The 25865-nt window shown below is 37.4% G+C and overlaps 2 protein-coding genes across 4 annotated transcripts; one reads left to right on the top strand and one right to left on the bottom strand.

Moving 5' to 3' along the window:
- The first annotated feature begins 2170 nt into the window (after nucleotides 1–2170).
- On the top strand, nucleotides 2171–11985 carry LOC308687164 (uncharacterized protein). 2 transcript variants are annotated; one of them, XM_081359451.1, is made up of 18 exons: nucleotides 2171–3595; nucleotides 3955–4072; nucleotides 4344–4436; nucleotides 4568–4778; nucleotides 5113–5282; nucleotides 5378–5476; nucleotides 5848–6080; nucleotides 6168–6346; nucleotides 6434–6527; nucleotides 6673–7017; nucleotides 7231–7348; nucleotides 7424–7515; nucleotides 7618–7735; nucleotides 8013–8129; nucleotides 8742–8933; nucleotides 9159–9311; nucleotides 9992–10188; nucleotides 10337–11985. In XM_081359451.1, exons 1-17 carry the CDS (start codon nucleotides 3494–3496, stop codon nucleotides 10186–10188), a joined length of 2631 nt encoding a protein of 876 aa, XP_081215577.1. In that variant the 5' UTR covers nucleotides 2171–3493; the 3' UTR covers nucleotides 10337–11985. The 2 variants fall into 2 exon arrangements, with proteins under 2 accessions (XP_081215577.1, XP_081215576.1); XM_081359450.1 differs by having other exon boundaries at nucleotides 2330–3595; nucleotides 9986–10188.
- A 4243-nt stretch (nucleotides 11986–16228) lies between these two features.
- LOC308684091 (uncharacterized protein) lies at nucleotides 16229–24824 on the bottom strand. 2 transcript variants are annotated; one of them, XM_081355128.1, is made up of 9 exons: nucleotides 24140–24824; nucleotides 23133–23612; nucleotides 22055–22220; nucleotides 20818–21300; nucleotides 19895–19939; nucleotides 17968–18009; nucleotides 16995–17062; nucleotides 16673–16716; nucleotides 16229–16417 (listed from the first exon to the last, which is right to left on the bottom strand). In XM_081355128.1, exons 2-9 carry the CDS (start codon nucleotides 23343–23345, stop codon nucleotides 16354–16356), a joined length of 1125 nt encoding a protein of 374 aa, XP_081211254.1. In that variant the 5' UTR covers nucleotides 23346–23612; nucleotides 24140–24824; the 3' UTR covers nucleotides 16229–16353. The 2 variants fall into 2 exon arrangements, with proteins under 2 accessions (XP_081211254.1, XP_081211255.1); XM_081355129.1 differs by lacking the exon at nucleotides 16995–17062 and having other exon boundaries at nucleotides 16335–16417.
- Between the last annotated feature and the right edge of the window lie 1041 nt (nucleotides 24825–25865).

The following is a 25865-nucleotide window of genomic DNA, read 5'->3' as shown; positions in this document are numbered from 1 at the left end:
TCAGATACCCCTCCCAGACAAACAAACACACACACACACACACACACACACACACACACACACACTCTCTCTCTCTCTCTCTCTCTCTCTCTCTCTCTCTCTCTCTCTCTCTCTCTCTCTCTCTCATATGCCCCCTCCTAAACAGACTCTAAAGCACTTCACTCAACTGCCGTACTCAGACTCGCACACACACACACACACACACACACACACCAACCCAGTCTCACGGCAGTTCGTGACATAGTCACGAAATTTAATCTATTGATTCGTGTTCGTGGACACGATTTTCCCTATTTTTTCGTGTCACTCAGCACGACTTTCAATCTAATGTATTTCAATGGGACGTATTTTTCGTGCCTGCACCACGTTTTTCTTTCGAGAGCACAGTATTGTTTTTTCTCAATTGTAATTCATTTTGCTAAGAGCTACATTACTCAATATTTAATCAAGAGATTTTAATCGTCGTTTTTATTGCTTTATATTCGGTTGGCTACTCAACATTAATCTATTTATTCGTGTCCAAGGGCACAAATATCCTTCTTTTTTTCGTGTCACCCAGCACGACATTCAATGTATTTCAATGGGACGTATTTTTCGTGCTTGCACGTCTTTCTTTCGGGAACACACAATTGTTTTTTCTCAAATGTTGGGCTATTCCTTTTGCAAACTTAAAGGGCTACATTACTCAACATTTAATCAGGAGATTTTAATCCTCGTTGTATTGTATTCGGTAGGCTACTCAACACGAATTTATTCGTGTCCATAGGCACGAATTTCCTTCCTTTTTTCGTGTCACTCAGCACGACTTTCAATCTAATGTATTTCAATTGGACGTATTTTTCGTGCTTGCACCACGTTTTTCTTTCGAGAGCACAGTATTGTTTTTTCTCAATTGTTATTATTTTGCAGACTTTAAGGGCTACATTACACAACATTTAATCAGGTGGTTTTAATCATCTCTGTATTGTATTCGGTAGGTTACTCAAAAACAAATTGATTCGTGTCTATGGGCACGAATTTCCTTCTTTTTTTCGTGTCACTCAGCACGACTTTCAATCTAATGTATTTCAATGGGGCGTATGCACCACGTCTTTCTTTCGAGAGCACACTATTGTTTTTTTCTCAAATGTTTGGCTATTCCTTTTGCAAACTTTAAGGGCTACATTACTCAACATTTAATCAGGAGATTTTAATCCTCGTTGTATTGTATTCGGTACGCTACTCAGCACAAATTGATTCGTGTCCATAGGCACGAATTTCCTTCTTTTTTTCGTGTCACTCAGCACGACTTTCAATCTAATGTATTTCAATGGGACATATTTTTCGTGCTTGCACCACGTTTTTCTTTCGAGAGCACAGTAGGCTATAGTTTTTTCTCAATTGTTATTAATTTTGCAGACTTTAAGGGCTACATTACACAACATTTAATCAGGTGATTTTAATTCTCGTTTTTATTACTTTATATTCGGTATAGGCTACTCAACATGAATCTATTGATTCGTGTCCCTAGGCACGAATTTCCTTCTTTTTTTCGTGTCACTCAGCACGACTTTCAATCTAATGTATTTCAAAGGGACGTATTTTTCGTGCCTGCACCACGTCTTTCTTTGCAACATGGTCTCACCCCTATTCGTCACATAGGCTCAGCATAGGCTATGCCGTTTGGTCATTTCCCCCTCACGTCCAAAGCCGACGTTGAGGGTACCCCCTATTCGTCACTTGACAACGGAGAGGGTCGTCCGATAGATTTGAGTGCAAATCACTCATCTTTGAATTTTGAACTTTTATTATTTTCCTAAACCTAACTCTTTTTCCTCTCTTTTTATATAATTTTGGGCTACATTAAAATTACATAATTACAAGACGGTATATTTTCTATTTGCTTAAAACATTCCTTCATTTAGGTGGGATATTTTATAATTTTCGATCACATATTGTGGTAATTTCCCCCTCACGTCCATAAGCCGACGTTGAGGGTAGCTAGCTGAAACCCTTTTCTAAATCGGTAATATCACGATTTTTCCTCTTTTTTATATTATTGTGGACTACATTAAAACGACATAATTGCAGGACTGCATATTTGCTGTAGGCTTAAAACATGCCTTAATTTATTGTGGGATATTTTATAATTGTCGATGTTATTTCAAATTGCAATGGCTTATAGTGAGCCTACTTTTCTTTTTTTTCTGCGCCCCAAAAAAGAAAAAAGAAAAAAAGAATAGCCTACTTTTATAGAACTTTCATCTCAATACTGTTTATGCAGTTGTAATAAATTAATTATATAGCCTACTGCAGAAATGTTTATATTACTTTATATGGACATATCCTTTCGCAAAGAGATGGATGTATTCTGGGAAGTGATATGTGTTTAAATGTAATGGCTACATACTCGTTTTTCCTTCACTTGGACATTTATGCTGACCCCTTTAAAATTGAGCACGGATATAAAATATTAAGACTGTACTTTTAATTATGATTGATATTTTGGCGCAATTTTGTGCAACACGTCACTGTGTGCGACCATCGCAGAAACCATTGCCCAGCGCGATTCCACCACGGTAAGTCGCTTACAACAGTCTAATAAGCAAGATGAATTCATAAGCATTATTTACACGTCCAAAATGAAGAAAATTACGAGTTAAAAAAAAAAAAAACATGTTCTAAGCCTAGATATATAGCTGTAGATGTATATATACAAAATAAAATTATGAGTAACGTTAGCCTATTTCCACATAAAAAAAACATGTTGTGATATATATATCATGTCCACATGATGTAGTCCACATATATTTTGGACGTGTAACTGCTTATTGAGAATTTATTGGGGGAATAGTAATTGGGGACATTTAGATGATGTGATTTTCTCTCGATCATCGTGGTTCACACTCAACGTCACTGTAATGTGTTAGTAATAACAATATTATCACTTGGTCTAACGTTATACTGCACATAACGCTGCCTTTATGGCGAACCCCAGGCACATGTTACGCGCCTTTAAAAAAAAATGTTAACTTACGCGACTTTTAACAGTAGCACAGGAAATAGAAACAACGTGAATCTGTATTTATTTATCCTAAGCATTTACAAGAAAATGGGAATCACTCACTATTAGGGTACACTTTTTAAATCTTATATCAACAACACTACATAATTAACATTTTCTGTTGTTCTCCATGCAGATCCTGTCAAACATATCACCTGTCGAACCTATCCGAACCTGATTTTCAAAACCCAAAGGCACTTTTAAGAGCCAACCTCTATCTCTTCATTATTTTCTATATCTTACATCCTCTCTTTCATCCTCAATCTTTATCTATCTCACAGTCTTTATCTATTGCTCTTTCTTTCCTCCCTGTCTGTCTTTGTCTAGCACTACTTGTCTGTCTTACCCATCTTTGTCAGTCTGTCTGTTTGTATCTGACTGTCTGTCTGTCTGTCTGTATCTGACTGTCTGTCTGTATCTGACTGTCTGTCTGTATCTGACTGCATTGCAATGGCCACCAAGCATAAACTTGATTCAAAGGATCCCCACTACCAAGAGGGGAGACGCATGGCTCTGGAGCTGAAACATGAACACATTCTAGCTGAAGCCAAGGTTAGAGTTTTTGTACACCTCAATCATTTTATAAAAACAAACATAAATTAAAGTAAAACGTGATGAGGAATATGTAAGAATGATGAGTGCAGAAGATTTTATACAGGTATATTGCATGATGCATCCTGCCATGTTCTGTGACGTGTTAATAAGGGAATATAATAATAATAATAGTAGTATATGCAGTTCCATCCCTCTGAGTTACAGAGACTTGGAGAATCTATTCCAAGGCTCATTTAAGCTGTTCAACACCTTACTAACACACTATGTTGTGTTTTCCTTTCACAAGTTACCTGCCTTTTGGTTACCGTACTTTTATCAACATCAGTCTTACAAGAAATATTCACTCCAATACACAGAGAGCAGCTGATGAGAGGAAACGTGTACGAGACCCTCCACACACCTCTAAAAGGGACTCTGTAGGACGTGGTAAGCCGAGGGGGAGGCGAGGAGGGCGACGCCATGCCTCCGCTACAGGTTATATCTGAATTATTTGACATTTGTAGGAGGAATTTACAATGATAATGTTGGACCAACTCAAATTAGAACACTGTAATTGTTTATTGAGAGTTTAAGATATTCAAATAACTAAAAAAACATTAGTGACACTATTGTAGAAGACACTACCAAGTACTTAACAAAAATATGTCTGATTTCATAAATTGTTTAGTATATAGTTTGAAAAGAAGAACAAGAATAGAGTGTGATAGCCTAACTTGTTCTTATTCTTCTATGTGCTGTTTTACAGCCACATACCCCACGGTTGAGGGCTCCCTGTCATCCAGTGTGGAGGTTCCACTTACTGCAATCTCAACAAAACTAAATCCTCAAGGGGAATTTGGTAATTCACAGTGATTAATTTAAGCTTGCACAGTATAAAAAAAGTGTTCATTCTAATACTGATCAGTTGACTTTTAATTGTTCCTTATCTAAATTATCCCTTACCGCTTTATTTTTGGATTTTCTTTACAGAAAAAAATATGGAGAGGCTCTCTGATATTTTGGCGTCATGTCCTTCTGCTGCTCAGCCTCAAAGTAGCTCTGCATCATCATGGTCTTTTCGGCAGCAGAAAGCCTCTGAGCGCTGGAAAGAAGCAAGACCATACCACCTAAAATGCCTTATTTCAATAGAGGCTGTTGGTCATCCCCTGTGTTGCCTTTGCAACGAGCCTGCTGTTATTAGGTTGGTTTTCATTAATATCAAACTTCAATTACCCAGGGTAGGTTTGCAGAGTGCCCTGCTTTATAGGCTAAGATGCATGTCTTTTGGGATGGGAGAAGACTTAGATACCCAGATGAAAAACACATTAATGAGAAAAGTACATCTAGGACCTTCTTGCTGTGAGGTGACAGTGCTAAACACTGAGGCACTATGCAATCCTATACAATAAAATCAAACCTAGTAAAAGGTAAATAGCTTAAATAGAGTGTACAGTACTTTATATGAGTTATTCATATAACATATAATAATGTATTATATTATAATATTAATTTTATATATATAATTTTCTCCTTAGGTGCAGGGAGTGTCTTCCTGAGGAGTGGTTCTGTGGGGACTGTGATGTATTGCATCACAAAAAACATCCACTCCACAACAGGGAATGCATGATTCGTGGTTTTTTTGAAGCCATTCCTCCGACCACATGCATCATTAAAGGGGAGGATGGATATTGCACCCATGAGCAAGGTACGTTCTCACGAAAGCTTTAATTTTGCTGTTCAATGTGTGTCTGCAGACAGTTACAGATAATCTAAATGATTGGTTTTCCTTCTTTTTGCCAGCTTGCATTTTGCCAACTGTGAAGGTGCCAGACTGCTCCTGTGGAGGCACAAACTTCACTGTGTTACCAGGCAAACCAGTGATTTTAATTACCATCAATGGTAAAAAAAATAAAATAAAAATATATATATATATATATATTGTAGATGTGATGTTTTTCACACTATTGTGCTGTGGCATTGTGCTTACAATTGCAGAAGTGACAGAAATATGGAATAGCACATGGTAATGTTATTAACTGAAACAAAGACAGATGTTTTTTTTTTTTTTTTTGTCCTAGCATCTTTCCAGCATGATGTCCAATCAACACAGCAGTGTGGAATTTAGTGAATTTGAAAATATAAATGTGGGATTATAGGAACTTGCGCAATGTCTCTTAACCATTCACAATGTGCATAATGAACTAAGTGTTGTAAAATTAAGTATGTGGTAAATGTGTATTATATTTTTAATTATTTTTTTTTGTTCCAAGGGCGTTTTGACTTGCATCAGCCATTGTATGAATGTCAAACATGCCAGCAGCAGTGGACCCCTGACTTTAAAGACCTCCTAAGAAGTGGATATTGGCCAGCCTCCGTCACCAATTCCACACTTTATACACTGGACCTCTTGAGCTCCTTTCAGGAACTCAAGATCATCTCTCCGGGATTCTCCAGACAAGCCTTCGCAAAGCTGCTGGAACATCGCACTAAGTGTGGAGGAAGAGTAAGTGTAAATGTTATTACCATTTTATAAAAAAAATTCCATAAGCAGACAATATCAAAATACTATTTCATTCTATATATTTTCCAGTCTGGATCTATCAACGGCGATGCACTGCAGCGTAGCTTCTTAGAGCTTTCGTATGCATCATTTGAGGAAGACCAGCTCTGCTGTAGTGCTCCTTTCACCTGCCCAGCCTGCACACCAGAAATGTTGGCTGTTTCAGCAGATGGAAACAGAAAGCTATATCGCTTTCGCCGAAACGGAAGGTGATCTTTCTTCCAGTCTTTTTATTGATTTATTTTCTTACTTCATATATTTCATGAATGGATTTTCTATTTTTCTTTCTTCCTCAGCTCTGATGATCCTGGCTTTTTTGAGGGGCTCTTTGTGGCTGAAGACAGCGCGGTGTCTAGATTTGTCGACACCATACAGAAAGCAGTGAAAAATGCAAGTTGACAAAATAGTTGTTACAATAATAAACGTAACCCCCACTTCAATTACTCCTGCATATCAATTACAAAATCAAAATGCCATATATTGAATGACACCATTGCTTTTATTTGATTTGTCGTGTTTGTTTTGTGTTTCATAGACACAGGGAAGAGGCACATGTGGGGACTCCCAGTGGACAGCAGCGAGGGAAACTTCAAGGAGGGCTTCAAAATTGGATGAAGAGGGGATGGAGGTTGCTGTGTGTCGCCATGGGTTCCTTTTGAAAGCCCTTAATATGTACAGGGGGGAGATATTTGCCTACCCTCTGTACCTTCAGAAGGAGCTCATGCCAGCCAAGGCACAATTCTTCGCAATGGACGTGGCATGCAAATACTGGCCATACCTGGAGAAAGTTGCTAGTGTCCTTCCTGCTCTTCAGGAACTGACCACTATGAAACCCTTTCTCAGTGTAATGCATGCTCGAGCCCATGCTACTAAGTGTGAGGTGTGTATAATATTTTGGCATCTTATGTACATTTGTAATATTTACAAGCACATTAATAATATTAAATATAAGTTAAGCTACACTATGTTATCTTGTGTTTTTGCATAACCATTTCTTGCATGGAATGTAATGCCCTTTGATGCAAATTGTGGTTTGTGATATTGGGCTATATAAATAAAATTAAATTGAATTTCTTCCACCCTTTACTAACAGATTAATTGGAGTGGCAGGAACCAGGAAGGAGCAGGGACTACCGCTGGTGAGGAGGTGGAGCAAGTGAACAGCTACCTCTCACGTTGTGCCCTGACGACCAAATATATGTCCAAAGCAGGTGACCGGAGTTTGCAATATTCTTGTAAAAAATTTTTAGATTGATCATCATAACCTCATTATTTGCTTTCAACAGCACGGGTGGACATGCTTACGTTGCATGCAATGGGGTGGAACGAGAAAAAAAATATCTCTTTACATCAGGCACTTTCCACAAGATATGTGAAGGTAAGTCTCATATTAATTGTTTTGTGTGTCCTTTTGTTGTGTTTACTTGGCCTGTTGTTAATCAAGTTTTAATCCTTATTATTGTATAACACTGTTCATCAGACTTGTCAGAGACTCCATGATGAGACTGCAAGGCTAGCTGACCTAAAAACAGAGCTAGATTGCACAGATGAAGTGGTGTCACAGTGGCTATCTGATGTAAAGGAATGGGCAGCTGGTGGTAAGCATGACCAGATAAAAGAAACAACAAACATCCCTTTCTACAATCTAAATTTTATGTTTGATATTAAAGAGCAGCAAAAAATAGTAGGTTGATCATCATCTAATGTGATGCCACATTTATGATGTCAGGTTTATTAGTATATTCCAGTTTCCTGCAGGAAGTGCACATACAAAGTTTAAATAAGTTTGATTAAAAGGTTTTACATGAAATTCAAGCAGAGAAACGGTTCTGTGTTGTTTTAACAGTGAATTTGCTTTCGTTATATCTTCTACAGAGACACCTGATACATCTCGTGCCAGTCAAGGCACCACACACAGAGGACTTCAGCAGTCAATTGAGGGGCTCTACCTTAGTGTGAGGCACCGGAAGCGAACCCTCTACCGTCAGAATGGTATAACTATATAATATAATATAATAGGTTGATAAGTTCAGGCTACTGTATGCATCCTACTCCACCAACATGGAATTAGCAAATAAGTGTAGTAGCACAGTTCAGCTCAATCGTTGAATTCTGTTCTTTAAATGACCAGTCTGTAGGATTTAGTGGTAGGAATTAGTGGCATCTATCAGTGAGGTTTGACGATTGCAACCAGCTTCCCTCACCTCTATCTTTCCAAGCTACGGTAGCCGACGAGAAAATGTGAGAGGTACTATCTAGTGTTTGTTTGTCCGTTGTGGGCTACTGTAGGAACATGGAGGTGCAACATAGAGGCCTCCGTGGAAGGGGAACGTATTTAGATAAAAAACTGCCAATTCTAAATTAATTAATGCACAATTATTATTTTCAGGCAATCATGAAAATCATGCAAATAGATTCCCCCCTAAATGTTACACCTTGGACAATTTGTTTCCCATGTCAGTCTACATTATAATTTTCACATACTGTATTTCATTATGTTTTCAATAACTGCAGCTTTGCTTTTCAATTTTTTGGTGCTATAATTTTTTTATTGTTGAAGAGTTCTGTCAAAAACCTCTGCCTCTGTACTTCATGTCTTTCTAGACAGCAGCAAGTTTCGCCATCGCCTTCGAAGGAAGCTGGCAGAAGACAAAAAACTCCTTCTTCAGGAGATACAGAAATACAATGATCTTGTACTAGAATCGGCAACAAACATTGACGTAGCTGTGGTGGAGCATTCCCTAACTGGAGAGAGTACTGTGTCTCAAATATGGCCGTGGGAGGTTCATGGCAGTGGTATGTCTGTTTGTAGATGCTTCACAGGAATTTATTTACAGTTCTGCTTTATAGAGTATACTGAACTAAGGCATGCATGTTACATATTGAGTGTTGTAATATTAATTTAGTTTAATGGTGTATTTTCAGTTTTCTTATGTATCGATTTGATTAAAAAAAAGTCAATGTTTGCAGTGATTATGCAAGATTGTCTCATGGATACATGTAACTGTTATTGATTCTTAGCAAATATTTCGATCAAGAAACGAGTGCACGACCAAGTGATGTTAACAAGGCGACTGCATGAGGAAACAAGCGTTTTGGTGTTGGAGATGGCACAACACTGCACGTGGTTGCAGAGCCTGGCAATGGTTCTCAAGAACAAGTTGGCTGAGGAGGGTAAGTTTAATTAAAACCCTGTCCATCTAATGTGTTTAAAAAAAACATACAAAAAAACACATCAGTCACAGAACTTGGATGGAGTAGAACGGTTATGGCTCTCTTTGCCGTGGTCCTTTGGGATATACATAAAATGGGGATTACAATTGTTACTGTAGCTATGGTAACAAGTCAGTAAGGTTGTAAAGATTGATGCTTGAAAGATGTGCAGATATGTTGTATTATGGCTGTTACTTGAAAGCGTAAATGAACAAAAGAATTTTGACCATTGTAATTTGTGTCCTGATATGTTACATGGGGTTAGCATAACATCAAGATTAATCTTATTATTATTTCCTCCAGTCAACATAGAAAACCTTGATGGTCAGGAACTAACACAATGTGTTACTTCAGCATAACTGTAGTGAAGAAGAAAACTGTTAACTTAAAACAGCTATCAGACATGGGCACAAAACGCTTATATGCTGCTTTGGGCCTCCCTCCATAAAGTCATCTCAGTGAGCCGTCATGTTGCCTCAAGTCGTTTTATACAGAAGCTAGCCTGGTCCCATGTCAGCGATACACATAAAAATGGCAACCATCCTGCTATGTAGATTTTAATAGGTTAGTTCTTTGGCCTTATTGAATAATCTTAACATAGTTTGTCTTTAATGTAATCTCTTTTGTATTTTGAGACGTAGACAAGGGAAATGAGGGACTTTGCTGTCTCTTAAGAAGAAGACTGTCAGAGGTGTCAGAAAGGTTCCAAGTGGTCCTCCAACAGTATAAGACTGCCTTAGGTCCTGAGGCCTCTGTCCTTCTACATGTTGAAGAGGAAGATCAAAGTGGCCTCAGTAGTCCAGACACCAGTGAGGATGAAGAGGAAAACACAATTTAGGTCATTTATTTATTTATTAATATGTATGTTTGTTAGTTTTTGGAATAACCCCCTAATACTGTTATTCTTAGTAATTTATTTGTGTATTTTATTTATGCTAAAACAGCTGAAATTCAGCCTCTTATTATTGTTTTCTGTATTTCCCCAGATGGAAGCTGAACGAAGGACTGTGTTGAAGGAAATGGACTTGCCCTATATCTGTGTATTATTAGTATGCTGATTTACCTCATCAAAATCTGTGTGCATTATATCTTGTTGAAAATTCAAACTGTAGGTGCGTCCCAATTCGCATACTATCCATCCTAAATAGCATTCGAAAATAGAATTAGTACGTCCCAAATCGTTGAAATGAGTGTTCCAAATATACCCGGATGGTCTACTATTTCCGGTCAGAATCCGAAGTGCAGATCGATGCACACTATAACGGCTAATATTGCCCACAACCCATCGCGCGTTGGACGAGGATTCGGTTAGAACTACAAACACGAGTGAAAAGTGTTAAAAAACTACAGACATGGAGGACGCGTGAATCCAGCGGTTATGTAGAGAGGTTTAGATAAAGGGGTTAGAGTGATTAATTATCAGTATCTAACCTGACGAAAATGTATTTATTCAGTGTTGTCTACATTATATTGCATCTGCAGATGCATTGTGGACTTTTGTAAAGATACGTTTTAGCCATTAACTTTTACATCATTATATTCAAATTGCAAACACATGAGGAGAGTCTCCGCATGAAAGACCCACGACTGGCAGATCAACGTGCAACTACATTTCTCTCCGAAACGGTAGAAAATAAAATTAGATTGAATGGAGAATTTTAACAAGATGATTGACAGGGCAGTTAACGGTGACATGATGCACGCGACAGATCTGTCCATTAAGATGACAAAGTAGTATGTCCCAAAGCTAGTATGTCCTAAATTTAGTAAGCACATTGCACAGTTCAATGAAGATGCACAAACCTACCAGTATAGGTGCACCAATCTTAGCCAAAAATGTCAACTTAGCATGTATGATATTACCAGATGTAATTACTGGGCTCACATGATATTTGGGTAGTGTATTCATACTCTTTTAAGAGAGACTCCCCTTGATTGTGGTGACCCTGTGACCTTTCCTTTTGCACCAACATCAGGCCAAACTTTTGACTTGCATACAACAAATGTTATGAACCAATTTTTGTATTTTGCTGAGCAATGAATCATGTCATTTTTGTTGACCTCATGACATTCCCTGTAGCACAACCATTAGACCAGAATGTAAAATTTGACATTGTATTTGATATTGTCTAATTGTGCAGATTGCCATGAAATCTTGTAAGCACATGATGACTTTGGTGACCTCATGACCATTCCTTTATCATCACATTTAGGCCATGATGTAAAAACTCATTCTTGATTACTTGCATTTCTCCACATTTACTTATTCTGCGGTGCAGCAGCAGTGTCTGTGTCTGTCTATGTCATTTTTTTTTTCAGAGGCTGCCTATGGATCGCTATTTGATTGAGTGTATTATACTGTAGGATATAACTGTTGTGTAATTTTATATTACTGCACAGATGCATTATAGTATGTAACAGAAAAATACACTGTTTTTTTGTTATGATTATTCTTTATTGTATATTATTACAGATGACTTGATTCTCTTTTCTGCTGGAGCTTTTCAAGTGAACTTAACCTCACAGTCCAGTGTTTTTTAAATACAGCCTTATGGCTTGTTTGACAAATATGCATTTGGTGTATTTTCAGTAGTATTGTTGTAAAAGACAAGAAATAAAGTATTTCCAAAGATGAGCATTTTATGTTTTTTTCTTTTTCATCCATTATTATTGAAAAATAAGATTTTATATTTTTATGGTTGATAAAAGTCAATAGCTGGAGAAAAAAAACATCACGTATTTATATGTGGAATTTTTTTTAATTTAACATCACACTGCATTATTAATTCATTACTTTAATGCATGTCTTTTTACTTATTTTCAAACCAACCTGGCTTGTAATTAAACAAGATCGATCTAGTATAATAAGTAATGTGTATCTAAGGTGTGTTAAGGCATGTTACAGTTTTACTCGATTGCTGAAACACTAACCCTAACCCTAAAATTTCAAAACCATAACACCATTCATCAAAAAGCACACCCTTTTCCCCAAACTATAAACACTATTCCCCAGTTTTGACACATGAGTAAGATTTCTTGAACTTTCACTGCAAAACTTTACACACATATCCCTTCATTTATCATTGCCGTACACAATGTTGTAATTTAGAAAGCACTAGCATTCAGCACAGCTTCAGCTCAATTAGCACACAATCACCCAGGAGGAAACACAAAGAGTCAAAACTGGTCACACAGCAATCGAGAACCTTCAATATATCGATGAAAGGGATAAGATGAGAGGGGGAGGAGAAGGGGGAGGGCAAAAAGACAAGCAGTCTCAGATGAGATTTGTGCCTTTTTAGTTGACCATGTTCTTGTCCATGGTAGGCTATGACTAAGGAGGCTGGGCGACGAGTACAGCCAAACTTGAGAGTCACTTCACCGTCGCTTCCATTACAGTTTTTCTCAATTGTTTACACACAAATACTGGTACTTGAGACACAATGAGCACAACATGTAACGCATTCACGAACCCCCTGAACCAATTCTGCGAAACTACAAGGACAATTCCTGCTTTACACTCAAATTGCAGTTCTAAAACCATTTTCAAAACACTACACACAATTCTCTGCTTATGGCACAATTTTCATGCAGAAAATCTCTTGTTTTCACAAGGAACACACTGCCATTCAAATATGCACACTGACTCTTCATATGGGCAAACACCCGTCACACAGTTTTACAATTAACAATCAGAGCTTTAGCATAAAAGAGCAACAGGTCAGCTCTTCAATGGGGCAATGGATGCCAACATTTTTTACTGTAAATGTACACAGGCAATTCTTCTGTTGTTTTGTATGTAGACAACTCTATGTACAACTTTTTAATTGGTTGGGATGTACACTGTGTACATTGTTTTTGTGGGAACAATAAAATGTATTTGTTACCGTGTATTTGTGTGTTCTGAGTATAAAAACAATATTCTCAGATATTTTACAACATTTATGTATGTACTGTCTGTAGTAAGTGTAACACTGAACAAGAAAATACCTAAGTCATTATGATGGATGGAGAAGAAGTGTTTTCCATTCATCATAGTGTTTTACACTGAACACATCAGTGTTCAACTGGTTCTTATAAATGTCTATTCATATGATGGTTTGTGTGTGTCATTTGAAAACAAAATACCATTTTGAGAAGAAATAACATTGTTTTGAATGTAAAGTTTCATTTTGCAGGAGAATTGAGGGGTTTTGCCCATTGTGTGTGTGTTTTTTGATTTGTGTGTAGAGTTCTGAGAATATGAGGCATGCTTTCAGAAAATGTGTGTAAACAATCAAGAAAAACTGTATCAGAAACTTCAGGGAGGAAAAAAGGTACAGTAGGGGTCAGACTGCTCTCTACTGTAACTTTTGAGTGCTGTACTCTGTGCTGTGACTACACATACTGTACATGTATGGTGGCTGTTGCACTATACTACTTTAATGAAAAGAAATGCATCAAATTGCCTCACATACAGATATATGCTTCCATTTTATAAAAAGGATGCATTATCAGTGCTTCTAATTTTGTAGGACACGATGGATTGGAAGAAGTCTGCCTGCACATTTCATTTCATGCGTCCCAGGGGATTTTACCCCCAATGACTGGTTAGGACCAAAGATGGGATGCTGGAGCAGAATCATCTTTATTGGTGTTATTTGGTGTATTGTTTTGTATTAAGGAATGAAAAAAAAAAAATTTTTGTTGTGTTTGAATTTTTGAATTTTTGAATTTTTGTTGTGTTCATCATGTGAAAACGTTTTTGAAGGAGAGAACCACAACCAACATCGCTTGCGTATTACCGCATTAGTTTTTGTAGTATTGGTTTGCATGTAGCCTATCTCACCAGTGTGTATTGTAGAGTGTGTTTGTTTTTGAGATTCTACATGGCTCCTAAAAAAACTACAGTTTGTGTATATAGTGATAGTAATGATCAAAATAAAAAAAAATCGCTAGGATCTCAGGTCATTAAGTATATTTAACTGATATTGTAGTTGTAGGACAACCATCAGGGCCATCTCCAATGTACGCTATTTATAAACTACAATTCCCACAAGAGACGCGCCATAGAACTTCTTACAAAGTGTACAAATCAGCCACCATACTTGTAGTTCTTCTGGTTTCCCGACCAGGGTTATAAAAATGTGTCTTTACTATTATATATATCAAGAAACATACATTATACAGCCAAAACATACATTATGCTGCATTTAGATGATCAGGGTGAAACAAAATCGCCAGGATTTAACATCTGTGGTTTTAGCTGGTAGGCTATAGGCTGTAGCCTACAGTAGAAATGAATTCGAGTTTGTCGGCGGGAGTTTAGTCCTTCAAAGAGCGACCTTTAATTTTTTATTATTATTATTTAATTATGGCCTCCACGTGTTTGTTTTGCCCCCTGCCCTGATGAATGTAATAAACTGCTGTGTATAAATATGTCAGCATTAGGAGACAAAATGTGCGATATACTGTCCAGATCAAGACCTTCACAATAAATCAATATTTGTCTTTTAACTAGTGACAAAAACTGTTCTATTCTAGAAGCTAAAATCATGGTGATCCATGTATCTTTATAATTAAATCAGTGTGTGTGTGTGTGTGTGAGAGAGAGAGAGAGAGAGAGAGAGAGAGAGAGAGAGAGAGAGAGAGAGAGAGAGAGAGAGAGATCACGTGTGTGAGAGAGATCAAAGTGTGACAGATGGAACTGGTACTTCAGCCAACAAGCGGCTCCGCACAGTTCTATGCTTTATCTTTTGAAATATATAAAACCATTTATTTTATTTGGATTAAATATGCATGTTTTTTTCATCAGATTTACCAATTGTTATAATTTGTTTGTGCTGGTCAATTATGAACAATAGATAAAACTGAACTGCAAGCAAAAACTTGGGGCCGAGGGGTCACTGTTTCAAATATTTGAGGGGCTCCTCCCCAAACAAATGTAACCTCACTCCAATTTTTTTATAAAACTTGAAGGCCCTGATTAAATTATATATAGGCTACATTTTCATTTAAAAAGAATCCACTTGTAAAGTTAAACAAATTCCACATATAAATATACTCAATGAAGGTTGTTTCTTTTGTCTCAACCACATCATCATATTGTTTTGAATTTGATGTATGGAAAAGTAAAAACAAAAATTATCATCTTTTGCAAGTGTTATCATAGTGTATTTGTGGTCTTTCACAAAAATATAAGTGAAAATACACCAAATGCTTATGTATTGCTTTATTACTCACAAGAGGCTTAAAGGGTGATCAAACAAATTTATTGACAAGGTGCATGACAAGTAGAAACTATATAGTCTTTGGCAATTGGAACACATCGAAACATCGTTCTTTTAAAGGTGTACTGTAGAGAAATGCATGATATGAAGAGGGATATCCCCTACATGGAGCCGACACTGGTGGTGGTGAAGGGGTGAGTAGCAATGCTGAGATCTGGATGAATGTGGAGCTCTTCTCCTGATGAGCACAGCGGAGGGACCTATGACACGATTGGCTCAAGAGGGTTGAGAAGAAAATACATTTGGTTTAAGACGTAAAACGCCCAGTCAGCTGATGAGTTTGGAGTAGAAGAGAGTGAGAGAGAATGTAAAAGATATAAAGTAATGAGTGAGTATAAAGAAGGTCAGTCTTATTTGTTGAACTTCATATTTAAGCTTCATGTCAAACAAGCCATAAGGCTGTATTTCTTAACAGTGCACAGTGAGGTTAAGTGAACTTTGAAAAGCACAGACAACAGAACATGAAATCAAGTTACGCGTCAACTGTAATAAAATAAAAGTGCAATGTATAATCATGAAATATGAAAACATGCTTTTGAATAACATCTGAAGAAGAAAATTCAGTTGGATTAAGTACATTTCTAGTACAGCCCTCTCGAGATTAAACTCCAGGTCACATTCTTGGAGATTTTCACCTTTTCATTACTACAGAAAGATGAGATACGACTTCAAATGCAAAACAGAAACAATTGAATAAATACGCTGAAACCAAAATGGAGTTCAAAACATACATTTTATTTATTTTCATTATTTCGGAGAGAATCCTTTGGCTGCCAGGACTGGGCCCACTGCTCACCACTAAAAACAGAAGGGAATTTTTAGGGAATAACAGTTTAATTTTCCATCTATGAAGGACCACCACCTTCATGCATGCATTAATGGTGGTGGTCCTTCATAGATGGAAAATGAAACTGTTATAGTTCTGTAATGATGTGTGCTTTACACTTGTTATAATGCTTGTTTAATCTGAAACAGAACGGATTAATAGAAAAAGTATTGTAGCCAACCCCCCTATCTCTAATTCATAAAGCAGAAGAACAGAGAAATACTTACCATACTGGACAGGGCTCCCAGTCAACCAACATTTCTGCTTTGCCCTATCAAGAAAAATAAATAAATAATTCCATTCTTAGCATAAGGCTATTATGTCTGGTTATAGGCACTGAGTTTCATTGATACAATGGGTCATTATTTTCAGTAGACACTCCTTTCTAAACTGTAATTCAAAAAAGACCAAACACATAAAAAGCATCTACCTAACAATTATGGTATGTATACTGTAATATGTATTTGCCAACTCACAAGGAAGTTTCTAAATCCTATATTGCACTCTGCATACTGCCTACACTCTGCAGTTCCTTTATGACTGTCTAACCTTTCTCACTCTTTCTCTTACTACACTCCTGATGGGGAAAGCCTCTAGGCGAGTGTGGTAGGAGCAATCTGTGAACAAAAACACGTTTCAAATACTTATTAGTTAGTTTAGGAACAAAATAAACACAACTATGAAGACTTACAACTATGAATCACTTTGTGATTTTCTAGGCTGATATGGCTAGGAACTATACTCTCATTCCTGCGTAATAATCAAGAAACTTTGCTGCCGTACCATGAGTCCAGCAGACGTAATGATATGACGCAGCGCCTGAAAATAGTCCCCAGCTCGGTAGACTAGGGTCGACCATTTTCAGGCGCTGCTACATATTACTGTATTTTGACTGTACAACTATGGGGGAGTTGTAAAATGAGCCTATTTCCAAAAAAAGTGGAGTATCCCTTTAAGTAGGGAGCAGACTTGCAAGGATGACAACAAGTGATGTTTATCACTAATCAAAACATGTACCATGGAACCAAATCACTAATTTCCAATGTGGTATGCTTGCTTGAATAACCATACTACTGCTAAGCCACAGCTCACAACTGAGAATACTCCACTGCTGCTGCTTCTACTACTACAATGCATTTTGGTCAAATTAGACTAATTAAGCCTGTTGGATTTTATAGGTTGTCAATTGTACTAATCTCACTATTACTATTATGTACTACTATTATTATTATTATTATTATTATTACTATTCTATATCTATTATGAATAATCATGGTTATGTGTGCTACGCTGGACTAGCTGGACTGGTCAAGACATTTACATATTGTTGCCCTGTTGCGGGTCGCTAAGTCGCTTTGGATAAAAGCTTTTGCTAAATGATTAAATAAATAAATAAAATTTTGACTAATTGTCTGTTTTAAGTAGTTAAAAAAAAGCAATGGAACTATAGCAAATAAACCGGGGTAAAAGTTGCAATGTATAGCAAAGTATCAATCATTGCATTTACATGCAATGCACTTACTCTTTTGTGACCTTTTCCTTTCCGGCATATGCCTTGGTCCCCCTGTGAGAAAAAACAAAAAACAAAAAAACACATTTACATTAATTAGACAAAATGCACTTTGTAATGTCTTTTCAACATAAATATGTGTCCCTGACTCCCTGGTGTGTCTAGAGAGTAGAGACCCCTGAAATATGGAAAAAGACCATCCTCTATTTCAGTTAATGTGTCTGCAAACACGCTGTTTATATTTGGCTCCACATTTTACATGACATGCAGGCTGAGGCTCATTAGAATAGTAATCATAGTAGGCTTATAGAATACTCCATCTAAAACGACTCGTTTCAGACAGGGTCTGCATAAAGGACCAGTTCAAGATAAATAAGGATTTTTTTTTAAGGATAATGCAAAGCTACTCTAGTGGACTATCAGAACAAAAATATAGAACTGGAAATTAGCATAATAGGTCCCCTTTAAATTCTATTTGCGTAATTCATTTATTTACTTAAAGGGTTAGTTCACCCAAATATGAAAATTCTGTCAGTAATTACTCACCCTCATGTTGTTCTTCCAACCCCGTAAGACCTTCGTTCATCTTCGGATCACAAATTAAGATATTTTTGATTAAATCTGAGAGCTGGATCACATTTCCATAGGCTACTAAGGGATTGAAACTTGCTGGCCCAGAAAATGTATTAAAGAGATTGTTAATATAGTCCAAGTGACTCCAGTTGCTCAATCTTAAAGGAGTCATAACCTGTAATTTTCACTTTTCCACGAGAATCAATGTATGTTATGATTGCCTAACGATTATACACTGGCCGGGAAGCCGATATTTAAAAGTGAAGCGTTTGTTTACCCCAGGATTCATCAACCAGCAAGCGTGCACGCGCACTCAAATACGAGATTTTAATTTCAGCCCCGACTTGACGTCATGACGGGGCAGGATATACCATATATGGACACCGCAGACCTATGCCGCGGGAAGCCTGCCCTGCCCCTTACCCCCTCATATTCAATTCAGTCGCGAAAGATGCAGAAACGTAGTGCACACGTGAGTTGCTCTGTTGTTGACTGCCAGAATCAACATGTAAATGTGTTTTCTCTACCAAGAACGGACCTAGCTATCAGGGACCAGTGGATTAAATTCATTTTTAATGACGCGGTTCCTACAACCCTTCCCACTGGCTTAACGTTTGGTGTCTGTGCTAACTAAACATTTTACGCCGGAATCCTTCACAAATTTGGGGCAATATCAGGCGAAGTTGGCATCGAAGCTCGGGAAAAAGGGGCCATTTTCAACAATCAGAGACTTGCCTGCAATTGAAACGGTAAAGGCCCGTTCACACCAAGCACGATAACTATAAAGATAACGATAAAGATAACTATATATGTGTCCACACCAGCGACCGATAACGGACTTTTTATTCTAAGCACGCGCGCGCCCGGATGATCCAGATCCATTTTAAATGCGCGAGACCTTTAAATTAGAATGGATTCTGATTGGCTGTCAGTGTTTTATCGTTCGACAGCTGGAAAAAAATCGTTCTGAAAGTGATCCCTATGATATCGTTCCTCATATCTTTATCGTTATAGTTGTGGTGTGAACTCTGTTATTCTTTAATATGGAGAACGATTTTTAGAATTATATCTTTATCGTTATCTTTATAGTTATCATCCTTGGTGTGAACGGGCCTTAAGACTGTGTTTTTATTGCTCTACTGTGTGTAACAAACAGCAGCTAACTGCTAATGTGGCTATTGTATGCTAGCGGGAGTATTAGCTTCGAGGTAAACATGAATGTTGGAACAACATGAGGGAGAGTAATTACTGACAGAATTTTCATTTTTGGGTGAACTAACCCTTTAAGAGAATCTGCTTGACTAATGAGCTATGGTAACAGTTATCAGAACCACCAATAATTACCCAACAAACATTATTTACATACCTGACTTTTTCTTTTTGCGACTTGCAACTGTGCCCCTGGCTGACCCTGTGAAGACAGCAATGGGTTTGGAGAAAGAAAATTACTCATATACCAAATAAATCTTTAACTTATTATTTAAAATACTGAAAGACCACAACGTCGCACAAGTGTGGCAGTACATGTATTAATAGGTGTAAAGTACATGTAGTCTTATTGCGATTGAATTAAGGTTGCTCCATTTACTCCACGTGTTTCACTTTCTCGCTTATGTCCATCCTGTTTGTGATAATCCTAATTTGTTTCAACAAGAGCTGATCCTTCGCTGACTTGATCAAGGAACGCAAGGGGTGGGAAAATGGTGGTGTGGTTGTGAGCATGAAATGTGCTCATCAAATTTCATAGCAATCTGATAAATTGAGATATGTTGCCTTCAAGTTTAGTGTGCATGGGACACTGACATTCCCAATTATTTTGAATATTCAAATTATCCTAATATCTTTAATCTTTAATTTTGGCCAAGTAATTTCAGCATTCGATTAGTAGCATTTTTTTTTACTTTTAGATTTATAATAGACTCACAAAATTCCTTCCAAAAGCCCTAGTACAGAATCGGATAGACCATCTAATTATGTAATATCAGATCAACTTTTCTAGCAGATTATCCATGGAAAATGAGAACCTTGTGAGTTTTAATTTATCAACCAGCAAAAAAGTTATAGCATGGTGTGTTTGAGTTCATTTCCCCTACTTGACATCATGCATCCTGCATTGTGACTATTTCACATGCACACATTGCAATGTCGATGCTGAAAAGAGCCCTAACCTGCATCAAGCTCTATGGGGGAAATAAACTGGAAGTCAAGTAAATTCAAGGTAACCCATTGGTCAAACACTTTAGGCCTTTACAAATATAAACTGTAACTCTTTAAATTTGTTCTAATTACCTTGCCCCTCCATTGGGCTCGTCTGCTCCACCTGCCCCTCCACAGGGCTCGTCTGCTCCACCTGCCCCTCCACAGGGCTCGTCTGCTCCACCTGCCCCTCCACAGGGCTCGTCTGCTCCACCTGCCCCTCCACAGGGCTCGTCTGCTCCACCTGCCCCTCCACGGGGCTCGTCTGCTCCACCTGCCCCTCCACGGGGCTCGCCTGCTCCACCTGCCCCTCCACGGGGCTCGCCTGCTCCACCTGCCCCTCCACGGGGCTCGCCTGCTCCACCTGCCCCTCCACGGGGCTCGCCTGCTCCACCTGCCCCTCCACGGGGCTCGCCTGCTCCACCTGCCCCTCCACGGGGCTCGCCTGATCCACCTGCCCCTCCACGGGGCTCGCCTGCTCACCTTCTTCCGGTTGCTTGTTCTCCAATGGGTCACAGGGTGTGAGATGCAGCGTAATCAGCTGATCATCATTGCCACTGGAATCCTGGGTCCAACCTGTGCAAGTTAAACAAGTGTTGTGTTTTGCTTATTTAAAACATAGAGGTTAACCATAAGCTTGATCTGTACCTGTTTTAAGTTTTAATCTGTTTGAATCATATAGGCCTAGTCCAAATTTTGCCCAACCAGATTTGAAGGCACTTTTGATTGCAGGAGAACTATTGAGTGTCAACTGGATGTATTAGATATCTGCAATATATTTGATTGATTTCCAATGACTATAACCAATACAATATATCTTTAAGTCGGGAAAATAAAACCCAAACTGCTCATAATATCTATTCAAAAAATGACAAGTATAATGTTTGTTTACAGTCTGGGTTATGCCTCAAAGTTAGTAGCAGTGTAAGTTTTTGGTGTATCCAGCCAACATTTGATTGTTTTCTTTTTCTTTGTGTTATTTCTGGTAATGCTCTACATTTTAGCGCCGTCCTTGATATTGTTTTATTGAATATATATATATATATATATATATATATATATATATATATATATATATATATATATATATATATATATATATATATATATATATATATATATATATATATATATATTATACATTTAATTCATTGACCCAGTAACCAAAACGTGTCTTTGCGAATTTCATGTGTTCAATTAGTATGTCCAGATTTTTGTGATTTACAAAAAATTAAGCTCAATGTTAAATCTCCTTTAAGATAATAAAATCTTTTGCGCTCTCAACACAAATTGTGAACTGTGACTTTAAGATACAGTGCATGCATCTCACCTTCACAAAGGTATTCATAAAATGAACCTATCTTCTGAAGGTAGTCCTGGGCATAGGCGGAGAGGGTGCAGCGAGGGGTTAATATTTCACACTTCATTTCTTTTTTTTTGGTCTCCTTTCCAAGAAGCAGAACTGGCTTGTATCCAATGGCATGGAGTTTCTCAAGCTGCAATGACAACATTGTGTATTTTTGCTGTTTAATGAAATAGAAAAACAACATAAAAAATAACTAGGAATATTAATTATTAAGAAAATATAACATTATTAATGACAGCATCCAGGTTACTGCCATTCAGGATTTTTAACCTAATAGTGAGTTTTGCTTTTGTAAAACCAAGTATGTGCAAACAGGAAGGCTCATACAGTAGAAGCAAAAAAAACAAATATATATAGAAAATAAGGTTAAAATATAACTTTTTGTAATATTAGGAGCTTGGGTTTTGCACCTACGTTGATAAGATTATGTAGCCATTGTGCAACTGGACAATGACAATCTAAAGATTTATTTTAAAAAGGCAGAACCTTAGTGATAACATGACCAAATGGGTGAATGCTGCACATATTTACAGTAGACACGTGCACATTGTTGTTTTGAGTAGTACAGTATGAATGCAGTTCATTTGTTATTTCTCATCCACTCGATAAGAAAGTTTGATTATTATATTGCAATTCTGTCACAATACATGCCTGTATTTGTTATGAACTCAAGAATTCCTGAGTATCAATTATATTTGCTGTGTGTTCAAATTTTGCTCTGGTAGATCATTAAGGTCTGTGATGTGTTATGGTGAAGATGTGTTTACTTTAGGGTATTAGCCTACCACTAAAATAAAAACTAAAAATCACAATTACATCTACCTTCAAATTTGATAGTTAAATTGTACTTTTAAATTAGTTCTGATGACACAGGGAGGACAAAGTATCATTAGAAAAAAATAATTTAACTTTATCTATATTGGCAAAAAATACTGTCTTTCTGACCTTGCGCTGGCATGCTCACTTAATAACAAATGGTACCACTGAATGTACTTCCTAGATGATCTGGAAAGTTTAATGTCATGTATGAAATTGTACGTACCAGGATATTGGCTTCATCCTTGATGGATGCAATGTTGTGGTTTTTCTTACGACCAACCACCCATTCATCTCGCTTCTCATCAAACCTCTGAAGCTTCTTCTTGAGGCGCTGCTTCTGAGGTTGCTCCTTTTTACAGTGTGAACAGACCTTTTGTGCACAAAATAAAATGCCCTGACAAAAAGGGCAGTTCTTTTTTGTAGACCCCCCCGGCATTATAACAGTCAGATACAGACAGACAGACAGACAGACAGACAGACAAAGATGGATAAGAGACAAGTAGACAAAGACAGACAGAGAGAAAAGAACGAGCAATAGATAAAGACTGTGAGATAGATGGAGAGAGAAATATAGATATTGAGAACAGAGAGAATGTGAGATATAGAAAATAAAGAAGAGATTGAGGTTGGCTCTTAAAAGTGCCTTTGGGTTTTGAAATCAGGTGTGGCTATAGGTTCGGACAGGTGATGTGTTTGACAGGATCTGCATGGAGAACAACAGAAAATGTTGATTATGTAGTGTTTATGTACCCTATTAATGACCCTAATAGTGAGTGATTCCCATTTTCTTATAAATACTTAAAATAAATAAATACAGATTCACGTTGCTCCTATTTCCTGTGCGCGTAATTTTTTTTTAAAGGCGCGCGCGCGTAACATGTGCCTGGGGTTCGACATCCCAGATTAAAAGGCAGCGTTATGTGCAGTATAAGTTTAGACCAAGTGATAATATTGTTATTACTGACACATTACAGTGACACTGTGGGTGAACCACGATGATCGAGAGAAAATTACATATTTTAGATAACTAACGTTAGAGTTAGCATGTTGAAGTTGGCTATCCATTTAGCAAGCCTAATTTCACAGGATTTTTTTCTGATAATGAGCAAACCTTGGACGGGCTTTAATTCGTTGCCCTAACGTGTAAATCATGTGAATCTAATATGGCAAATGCATCAATTATTTATAGCAAAACGTGATCGTTACGTACGAATGAGCCTAGCAACTTACCTGGAAAGTGGTTTGAGCGCAATGAGAAATCACTGAAGAAATCACCCAATTACAGGGCGGGCTGGCTCCGTCTCCATAGCAACGGAAGCTGATGATCATGGGTAATACTGGAAACAAATAAAACTGATGGCCATAACACATAGTATTGTTGAATTATCAAGCACACTTTCGCGTGTGTGTTGAAAAAAGATGAGGATATCATTAAAAGAGAATCGGTGGCGGGTCCTCAGTTTTATCTGTCGTCATCCATAGTAACGGTCGATAAGGCTCGTGGGAAATGTAGTTACTGTTAGATTTGACACGCCAAACCGATGGAAAACCGGTATTTTTCAGCAAAGAAACAGGAATATTTAGAAGCAATAGCCGTAACTCAACTTTGCACTCGCATTCAGGAATAATATACATATTTTTTTAATGTAAGGAAGCACTGACGATGGTTTACAATGTTGAGTAGCCTACCGATTATAATTTAAAAAGCAATAAAACAAGGATTAAAATCTCCTGATTAAATGATGGGCAAAGTAGCCCCTAAAGTTTTCTAAATGAATCACAAAAAAAAATAAAAATAACAATACTGTGTTTTGAAAGAAAAACGTGGTGCAGGCACGAAAAAGACGTCCCATTGAAATACATTAGATTGAAAGTCGTGCTGAGTGACACGAAAAAAGGAAGGAAATTCGTGCCCATGGACACGAATCAATTTGTGTTGAGTAGCCTATACCGAATATAAAGTAATAAAAACGAGGATTGAAATCACCTGATTAAATGTTGAGTAATGTAGCCCTTAAAGTCTGCAAAATTAATAACAATTGAGAAAAAACAATAGCCTACCGTGCTCTCGAAAAAAAACGTGGTGCAGGCACGAAAAATACGTCCCATTGAAATACATTAGATTGAAAGTCGTGCTGAGTGACACGAAAAAAAGAAGGAAATTCGTGCCTATGAACACGAATCAATAGATTCATGTTGAGTAGCCTATACCGAATATAAAGCAATAAAAACGAGGATTAAAATCACCTGATTAAATGTTGTGTAATGTAGCCCTTAAAGTCTGCAAAATTAATAACAATTGAGAAAAAACAATACGGTGCTCTCGAAAAAAAAACGTGGTGCAGGCACGAAAAATACGTCCCATTGAAATACATTGGATTGAAAGTCGTGCTGAATGACACGAAAAAAAGAAGAAAATTTGAGCCCATGGACACTAATAAATAGATTCATGTTGAGTAGCCTATACCGAATATAAAGCAATAAAAACAAGGATTAAAATCTCCTGATTAAATGTTGTGTAATGTAGCCCTTAAAGTTGGCAAAATGAATACCAATTGAGAAAAAACAACTCTCGAAAGAAAAACGTGGTGCAAGCACGAAAAATACGCCCCATTGAAATACATTAGATTGAAAGTCGTGCTGAGTGACACGAAAAAAATGAAATGCCTTTGGACACGAATAAATTCGTGTTGAGTAGCCTACCGAATAGGCTACAATACAACGAGGATTAAAATCTCCTGATTAAATGTTGAGCAATGTAGCCCTTAAATTTTGCAAAAGGAATAGCCAAACATTTGAGAAAAAAAATAGTGTGTTCTCGAAAGAAAGACGTGCAAGCACGAAAAATACGTCCCATTGAAATACATTGAATGTCGTGCTGAGTGACACGAAAAAAATAAGGATATTTGTGCCCTTGGACACGAATAAATAGATTAATGTTGAGTAGCCTACCGAA

The sequence above is a fragment of the Scardinius erythrophthalmus genome (assembly GCF_964197995.2).
Source record: "Scardinius erythrophthalmus genome assembly, chromosome: 2".
NCBI classification, from domain to species: domain Eukaryota; kingdom Metazoa; phylum Chordata; class Actinopteri; order Cypriniformes; family Leuciscidae; genus Scardinius; species Scardinius erythrophthalmus.
This window is presented reverse-complemented; position numbering and strand designations above follow the sequence as displayed.